This window comes from Lycium barbarum, chromosome 3 (genome assembly GCF_019175385.1).
Source record: "Lycium barbarum isolate Lr01 chromosome 3, ASM1917538v2, whole genome shotgun sequence".
Lineage (NCBI taxonomy): Eukaryota > Viridiplantae > Streptophyta > Magnoliopsida > Solanales > Solanaceae > Lycium > Lycium barbarum.
In genome coordinates, this window is record NC_083339.1 from 117,472,565 (window position 1) to 117,482,414 (window position 9,850).

The 9,850-nt window shown below is 33.5% G+C and overlaps 1 protein-coding gene across 1 annotated transcript; it reads left to right on the forward strand.

Annotated features, from left to right (window-relative positions):
• The first annotated feature begins 7,748 nt into the window (after positions 1-7,748).
• Positions 7,749-9,417, forward strand: LOC132634047 (probable WRKY transcription factor 14). The gene is made up of 3 exons (XM_060350365.1): positions 7,749-8,398; positions 8,472-8,588; positions 8,705-9,417. Exons 1-3 carry the CDS (start codon positions 7,914-7,916, stop codon positions 9,171-9,173), a joined length of 1,071 nt encoding a protein of 356 aa, XP_060206348.1. The 5' UTR covers positions 7,749-7,913; the 3' UTR covers positions 9,174-9,417.
• Positions 9,418-9,850: the final 433 nt, after the last annotated feature.

A 9,850-nucleotide genomic window follows, 5' to 3' on the forward strand; every position in this document is an offset into this window, starting at 1 on the left:
CAGAGAAAATATTTATCTATGAATTGAGGCAAGAGGAACTCACGGATGATACATGGGCATGGCGTAAATACGGTCAGAGGTCCATGAAAACCTCTCCATTCCTGAGGTTTGTTCTTTTCAACATTTTTTTCAATGTCATAGAAAGTTCCGTTCCTTTCTCAATTCCCGTGACATAAAAAAAGTTGTGATGCTTATTATATGTGTGTGAAAGGATAGAAACTACTATATGTGTAGCTCAAAAGGTTGCAGAGCAAAGAAACACACTGAGAAAAGCCCAAATGCCAAAAGCCTTTTCATCGTAGCATATTCCGATGAACACAATCATCCTCCACCCACTACTAAACGGAGTTGCACCCACGATGCCAAATCAAAGCTCCCGAAAGGCATAAATATTGTACCTCGAACATTAAGATTTAATTCATCATCCTCTAATTGCTCTAGACGATGTTCAAGTGTTTCTCAACTTATCCCAAATACACCTACACTTGAAATGGAGAGCGCATCCACAAACACAAAGGAATTGGTGGCGATGGAGAAAAAAAGAGACGAAGAGGCAAAAGTTGTTTTGATTCCTAATAAATTCGCGAGTGAAAATATCCTCAAGAGCTTTGAAGAACTAAAAGAAATTACTTGCAACAAATAATGGGATGAAAGAGACTGAGGGAATTGAGCATATGCATATATCTTTTTTCCCTCCCCACCAACTAGATCTATCTATCTATCAGCTTTTGTCTTGTAATGTTTCTTCTTTTAGCTTTAGTGCTTGCAGAAGTTTTAGCTTAGTAGTTTGCATCAGTTTAATCATGTAGATCGTAGAAATTGGTGCATCTCTAGCTAGCTAGATATGGACCATTTTCAGTACCTTTATTCTGTTGTTTTTCAATGTGACAATCTAATATGATCTCTCAACTATAAGTTGTTGTTCAATTTTCTTTAAATAGATATCTATCTTAACAAACAAAAAAATGTTTCTTACTCTATGCATCAAATTATACACATCCTAAATGAATTATCGTGATTAAGTGATACATCGAGGTATATCAATATATAATACTTCATAATTAGTTTTGAGTAGTGATAAAATTTACGTAAAAGACATATGTCATGCATTAAATGATTTGGTGCATACACCGAGTGCAGACAAATCTGTTTTTTTTTTTTTTACTTAAGAAATATGTATAACTTTTTTATGATATGATTTAAATATAATTTCTCGAACTTTCCAATATGCTGTATAATTTCGTCTTTTTTTATTTTTTTCCTCCTTTTTTTTTTGAAAATTATAATGTCTTTGCTACCAATGTCTTTGACGTCAAGAAATTTCTTGATTACGTTTGCACGAGGATATTAGTATTATGTATAGTTGTGTACTAGTATCAACTAAATAGATATTTTCAATTACAATAGAATAGGGAAATTCATGTAGATATCATGATTGGAAGCATTACTTCAAGCTAGCCAACCGAGGTTTTATAAATGACCTTATATTTTGTACATGCATTAATCGTGTTCAAAGAATTTTCATACTTAGAAACCAATTGTATGTTATTGTGGATTAGTATTACTTTTAAAGATAAAATAAGTAATTTGTTATAATCTGTTAAACTATATTGATGGTATAGATTTTTTTTATCATCAATGGTTTATAAATATCTTAACTATCGTTTATCTTTTCTTACTCCCAATATCATCTTTCGCCAGAGGACACTTTTACGGTTTTACACTCCCATCTATCTTTTAGAAACATTTATCAAATATAATTTTAAGCATTGAATTAATTGAATTGTTTTGTCTTCAATGTTGCTAGGATTCTAGTACTTGTTTTAGGGTCATTTCACTAGCCGTAAAAGGAAAGATTAGTTTTAGCTTAAAGTTTCACTAATACAAACGTTTAGTTATATACAACATAGACCTCTTTATTACTACTAAATGCATTCTTTATGTACTTAACTACTAAAAAAATTGATTCTTGATATCAAACTTTGCATAACTAATGCAACATTACATTCTTTATGTACTTAACTTCAGTATTAAATGCATGTTTGTATTACTAATAATATGACAACTTTCACAACAATTACGTAGATAAAAGTATCTAAAGAAAAATATATTTACAAAGTAGGCAATCCTTATAATCATTGCCTTATTATCCGGTATTCACCATATAATAATCTCTACATATAATATGGGTAAAATTAGTTTGTGAACTAAATAATTGTTTTGTGAAGGTGTCCAAATTACAATCTCTATATTATAATTTCTATGTAACTAGTCTGTGTACCAAACAATTTGTTAAGGCGGTCTTCTAATAACGTCTTTTCCTACATTAGCTTGTTCCTTCTTGTGTTTATGTTGTGTTTATGTCATGACAACCGTTTCCTTTACATATTAATTACTTTTGTTCTCTTTTAAAGAAATTGTAGTTACATAGTAAATAATATTGAAATCAGTATTCAACGGTCGCGAAAGGCTTGTGATGAGTTTGCATGGCCTTCACAGTTGTAGTTTTCTGATTCTTTCACACACTATCACTATCCCTCTAGTTGATCGGATTTGATGACCATAAAGGTAGGATAGATCGGATCCCCTGAACTTGATAATTTTTATTCAATGTATATTTGAGTTTTGAATGGGGAGGGCTAAGAGGACATGTCTTATAAGGACAACTCTGCCTCCAGTAGATAATATTTAGTGTGTCATCCTCTAAATTTATTAATAGGCTATTGACTATATCATTATACAAAAATATTTTTTCCCCACAAACCAGAGGACATCCAAGATACTTAATGGGAAATTCCTGATAATTCATGTCAGTGTTGCTTTTACTCTATCGATATAGGCATTATTGGAATTGTCAACCACTGCAAAATAGTTGGACTGAGACTTCTAATTCATAGGTACTGAGACCCTTAAGGATTGTAGAATATAAACGACATACAGTTAGACAAGGAATACCACAACTTGAATTTTATCAACACACATAGAACTTCAAGTTCATAATTTCCTTCTATTAGTCCAAATATCAAAAAAAAATTGGCAGTACTCAAGAGATTTTCTAATGAGGAGGACATGATAATTTGGGAGGTTTCGCTGCTTAGGTTTTTTGTTTGCTCGGATTCAACTCTTCTAAGATTTTCTCACTAAATTGATCATATTTTAAAGTTCATTTATATTGCCACTCGTCATAATGTAAAAAAGGTAAAGTTGAGGCATGCCGTAATTAAAAAGCAAAATAAATTGGGATAAGAACCTAGAATATCTACATAGAATTTTACAATGCAATAAATATGAGGAGGGTGTGGAAAATGTTAAAATACATATATATATATATATATATATACACACACACATAACGTTCGTATGTATGTAAGAAGGAGAATCTCAATATATCTAGTTTCCTTTGAGGTTCTATTAGCTTTGGTATTTTCCAACTTAAACTGATTTAATTTAACATTGTTTTTTCTCTTTGGTCCCGATTTGATAGTTCATTTGTACTATCACATGTCATAATATGAAAACAAGTAGAATCCCAAACTAGAAACTGAAGTGGAAGGATGGATGAAAAACCTAGAAAGTAATGGAAAACGATCAAATTTCAATTGAGTCCAAAATTATTAAGGTAGGTAATTCTTCTTATCTATCTAGTTTGGTGGGCAGAATTGCCTGATACATGTTGGCAAACTGGCTTGAATAGCACCATCATTAAAAATATGTTTGGAAACTGGGAAGGGGCAAGCAATAGGTTATATAGCTATTATGTTGGTATTACTTGCAAGGATTCTACACATCTATTCTTTCTCTGTATTTCCGAAATCGCATTAATCCCAATTTGGAAACACCAATTAAGTTATTGTTATATATGTGCAATTAGGATTTTTCTCCCACTAATCACACCTTATTTGGTTTGTGTGTTCAACCACTTCGAATGTTGCATCTTTAATATTGATTAATTCTCATGGAAAAGATTTACAGAATCCAATTTTACAAGAACAAACCCTCTAAACCGAACGTAAAAGTAATTTTTCATTTTCTTGTAACACTACTGGAGACTCATGTCCCAAGTAAAGCAAAAAAAAGGACATGTATATATCTATCTATTCTACATAAGTATTTATCTACTAAATATGCTTAACTAGCATGTGCTTTGCAGAAGATGATTAATAAAATTATGTTACCGTGGCATATGAGTAGTTGCATCCAGAGAAAGAACATGAGATCACCATGTTATTCGTCGTAGATCGTATTTAATTCTTTTCTTCAAAGTTTTTCTTTTAATTTTATCCATCTGGGTTTTCACCTTCCGCGACAGAGGGGAGTTTGGCAAAGACCCTTATCATATACTCCAGCCATTCACTTTTACTTGTCCACAATGGACTTTGAGTACCCCTTTAGCAATAATAAATGAAGTGCTTGTTTTACCATGATACAATATTAATTGTGTGTATAGTCTTAATGAAATAGGAAAATGATACACTCCTAGGGAGGGGTTAAAAAGAATGAAATTAATCAAAATAAAACTAAAAAACTAGGATATGACTTGGAATAAGTAATTAATGCTATGGGTAAAATAGGGGGAAAAAAATTATTTTTCTCTTGCTATGTTAAAATGGACAAGTAAAAGTGAAAATCTATTTTTATTATAATGGACAAGTAAAAGTGAATGAGATGATTATATAATAAAAGAAATGAGAGTACAATGGAGGGGGACGTAAGAACCAAAACCTCCATGGCAAGAACAGAGAAAAGCAAAATACAAATATTTACTAGGTACATAAGGAGATCTCAAGTCAGCCATTAGATCTCAAATATGTTCAGGGCATCATCAAAAACTTCTACAAGAAATATCCCTATATCTACAAAAACATTCACATTATTTGAGGGAGAAACTTTTTAAGAGATCTGCTAGCTACTATGTACCAAAAAGAAGAGCTAAGTTAAAATCAGGCTATCGCCATTTGTGTTGACTTTGACCAACGCAAAATCAGGCTATACCACGTAATAGGTATGCATCGTATTTTGGAAGACAAAGAAAAAAGAAGTTGTCATATCCCATTCTACGTAAAGATCCCATCCAGGTTAACATTATTGGAGGAAAATATTTTATTGATAAACTATATAAATATTTAAACGCTCTCTACAATCTTCATAATCTCTCTTATTCTCTCTTGTTATGAAAATAGCTAGTAGTATCCAAATTTATAAGAGTAAGAAATTTACTTTAAATCAAAATAGGAAAATCTATTCCTATACTAATTTGACTATAAATCCTGACTAGACATGAATTAAAATACCAAATCCTAACCAAATTTGATTTCCTACAATTTTGAATTATTATTTTCAACATTCTTCCGTAATTCAAAATTGTATATCAAATTCTTGATCCACTTGTCACCATCTTCAAATTGTTGAGGTAATTGTTTCCAACCCATCAATTGTTGAAACACTTTCTCTTCAACCGTCACTCACCCGTTGATGCACTTATCACCAAACTTTAATTTTTGTTGAAGCACTTGTTTCCAACCTCGTTGATGCACTTGTCACTAACCCCGTTGATGCACTTGTCACTAACCTTCAGTTTTTGTTGAAGCACTTGTCTCCAGCCCAGTTGATGCACTTGTCACCAACACCAAATTTTGTTGAAGCACTTGTTTCCAACCTCGTTAATGCAGTTTGTCAGCAACACCAAATTTTGTTGAAGCACTTGTCTTCAACCCCGTTGATGCACTTGTCACTAACCTTGTTGATGCACTTGTCACAAACCTTTAATTTTTGTTGAAGCACTTGTCTCCAACCCCCTTGATGCACTTGTCACCAACCTTCAATTTTTGTTGAAGCACTTGTCTTCAACCCCGTTGATGCACTTGTAACCAACACCATTTGTTGAAGTACTTGTCTCCAACCCCGTTGATGCACTTGTCACCAACCCTGTTGATGCACTAGAAACCAACCTTTAATTTTTGTTGAAGCACTTGTCTCCAACCCTGTTGATGCACTTATCACCAACCCCGTTGATGATGCACTTTCTTATCAACCTTCCAATTTATTTTTATTTTTTTGTTGTGTTGGAGCACTTCTCTCCAACTTTCAATTTTTTTTTTCTTCTCCAACTCTCCAACTTCCAATAGTTGGAGAAAATCTCTCCAACACCCATAATTTTTTTCTTGGTTGTGTTGGAGCACTTCTCTCCAACTTCCAATAGTTGACGCACTTCTCATCAACATTCAATTTTGTTGAAGCACTTCTCTTCAACTTTCAATTGTTGGAGCACTTCTCTCCAACTATCGTTGATGCACTTTGTCACTAACTTTTTGTTTTAACCCACTTCTCCAAAAAAAAAAAATAGAGAAGGTCATTCCTTCCTCTTATGCAGATTTGTTTGCTCCTTTAAACCTGCAAGGTCTTTTATCAATCATATTCAGCATGATTATTTTAATGCATAAATAATTGGCCCAATGTTTGCCTACATAAATTTTTGCCAGACGGGCAACATATAGGGGTTATAGCCACCCGCCGGCAGCGGAACCTCTTTGATTCTCTATCAGAATCGTAGAAGCTCTGATACCAATTTGAAAGAAAATATTTTATTAATAAATTTTATGAATCTCTAAACTCTCTTTACAATCTCCACAATCTCTCTTCTTTTCTCTTGTTATGAAAATAGCTAGTAGCACCCCAATTTATAATAGTAAGAAATAAATTTTAACTCAAAACAGGAAAACCTAATCCTATACTAATTTGACTATAAATCTTAACTAGACATGAATTAAAATACCAAATCCTAACCAATTTTGATTTCCTACAATTTTGAATTATTATTTCCAACAATTATGCTTTGATGTGACCCATCTTAAGTGAGAAAGGATATAAAAATGAACTCCAGATGGGAATAAATTTACGTCTCCATGCCTTGCCACATATTTTGCTTTTGAAAGTTCAAGGATAATAGGGGGATTCTCAAAATATCGTTTTGACTCATATTTGATCTTAAAAATTCATTTCACATAAAAAGAATGTGTTCGTAAAACGTTAGACGCGTACTTTTACCGATATTTGAACTTTATATTTCTTGAATGTAAAGTGGAATTGTAACCATCCACTTACAACTTCAATCTCCAGGATAAATAAACCAATTCTTTACAAGGATTACTTTGGCTAAGATTTTTTTTTTTATATTCTTTTTAAAAAAAAAAAAAAACACAATCTAGTTGTCTATGTAGATATGAACATCAATGGGATCTAGGCAGAGAAGTGCACCACTTGAGACATGAGACGACACGTCACCCAAAAAGCATTAGCAAAGGTTTCGATGATCTTTTGAGTGTACTAGTTTCCATTTTCCAAACATTATAATAACTAAAATTCTGAAGCAGCAGTGGCATATGCTGCTGATTCATCAGAGTGTGCTATAGTCAAGGTCCTACCAACACCACAAAATGTTCTTCATTGTCACTATTGGTCTCACTTTTGACATTCTTGCAAAGTTAAAAGACATCAAAAGAAAAATTGAAATTGCAAATTTTCTTTTCTTAGGGGTCTCTTTCACTATTAGATTGTTCTTTTTATCTCTACGTAAAGATGTTAATACAACTCAGCCTACAAAGAGGAAAAAAACATTGAATGTGCATTAAATGCTAAGTGAATGCGGATGTGCGGGGTAGGTGGGTACCCCCTTTGAGTTCCTCTATATAATAAACAACACCTGTTTAGTTTTCTTCATCCCAGCTTATTTGGTCTCTAATTTCCTACCCCTCAAAGCCTAGTAAGCACCCTCTTTGGGCCCCCTTCTTCCTTCTCTCACAACACATAATTTGTTTTTTCTCTAAGCACATTTTTGAATTTCTTAAGGTTTTTGCCCCTACCATATCCCATTTTCTTTCTATAGCTAACTAGATATATTTTTATATAGAGCTAAAATGGGTGATAACAGTGGGGATCTAGGTGCAGTTGTAAGAAACTGCAACATTAATAGACTTAACAACGTTGTAGTTCCTAGTTTAGGCATAAAGTCTCAGACTTTTGAAAATGATGTTGATTGGAATTTTTTTGACATTCTTTTAGATGATGACCATGATGGCATACCTTTCAAAGGATTAGCTGAATTTATTTCTAGGGATTTGCCAACTGCTCACGAGCAAAAACCAAATGATCAATCTTCTTCGATCATCAACCCCACAACTCTCATTCCTATTCAGCCAGCTCAGTTTAGCAAACCAATAATTCATCTTCCCCCTCCTTCACCACCACTAGCATTGCGTGTGCCAGTAGCAGCGATACCGTGTGTGCCAGCAGCAACCCCATATCAATTGATTAATCAACAGCAACAAGTCGTGATGCATGCTAAAGTTCATCCTACTTTTACTGTGCCCAATAGAAATGCTCTGATCCAGACTCGTAGAAGGTAGTATTCCCTCCTTCTCATCATTTTATGTGAAATAAATTTTAAGATCAAATGAGTCACCTTGTCATCACAGGAAAAATCAGTCGGAAAAGATAGTTATCTATGAATTGAGACAAGAAGAACTCGTGGATGATACATGGGCATGGCGTAAGTACGGTCAAAAGACAATAAGAACTTCTCCATTCCCGAGGTTCGTTCTCCTCACCAGTTCCACCATTTGTTTTCATGTCATAGTAAATTCCATTCATTTTTCAGTTTTGGTGACCTAAAAAAAAGTTGTGATGCCTATTCTATGTGACACGACAGGAACTATTATAGGTGTAGTACCTCAAAAAGCTGCAGAGCAAAGAAGCACATTGAGAGAAGCCCAAAGGCTGAAAAACTTTTCATCGTGGCCTATTCTGGTGAACACAACCATTCTCCGCCGCCCACTACCGATCATAGTTATCTCTCTGGGCGCTGGACCCGCGGTGCCAAATCTAAGCTTCCAAAAGGCATAAATATTGTGCCTAGAGCATTAAATTTTAATTCATCCTCCTGTAATCGCTCTCGACGACGTTCAAATGTCTCTCCAATTAGCTTACCTACTCCTACACTTGAAATCGAGAGTGCATCCGCAAATAAAAACGAAATGGTGGTGGCGGAGAGAAAAGGTAACGACGAGGATATAGTTGTTTTGATTCCTAACAAATTAGCGGGTGAAGATATTATCAGGAATTTTGAAGAACTCAAAGGAATTGCTTGTAACAAATGTGCCAGCTCCATAATGGGATAAAAGGGACAGAGGGAACTGAGGATATTCATCTATCATTTTGTTCCCTCCACCAATTTTATCAAACTATTAGCTTTTATTTTTCTGGTGTTGCTTCTATTTTAGCTTTACTGCTTGCAGCAGTTGTGTAGTTTTCATCAGTTTAACCATGTACATCGTAGAAAATGTTTTCTCTTGCTAGCTATGTGGACCATTTTCAGTTATGCTATTCTCCAATGTGGCAATAATCTGGTCCTAGCTGTAAGTTGTTGTTCAATTTTCTTCTAATAAATATCTATCTAAACTGAAAAAAATTGTACTGATCTATGTATCAAATTATATAATCCTAAGTGAATTGTCAGAATTAAGTGATACATTAGGTAGAATACATAATACTCCGTAATTAGTTACACTAAGTGAAAATTTTACGTAAAAGACAAATCTCGGGCATTAAATGACTTGGTGAGCCTAGACAAATCCTCTCTTCTTCTTTTTTCGACTTAAGAACTATATAATTTTGTATTTTTTTAGTTTTTACTTCTTTTGTTTTGAAAATTATAACGCCTTTGGTATACATGTTGTTTGATCGTCAAGTGCTTTCTTGATTACGCTTGCACAAAGAATATTATTATATATACTACTTCAACTAAACAAATATATAAAATTAGAGGTAAATAGGGGAAATTTACATAGATATCATG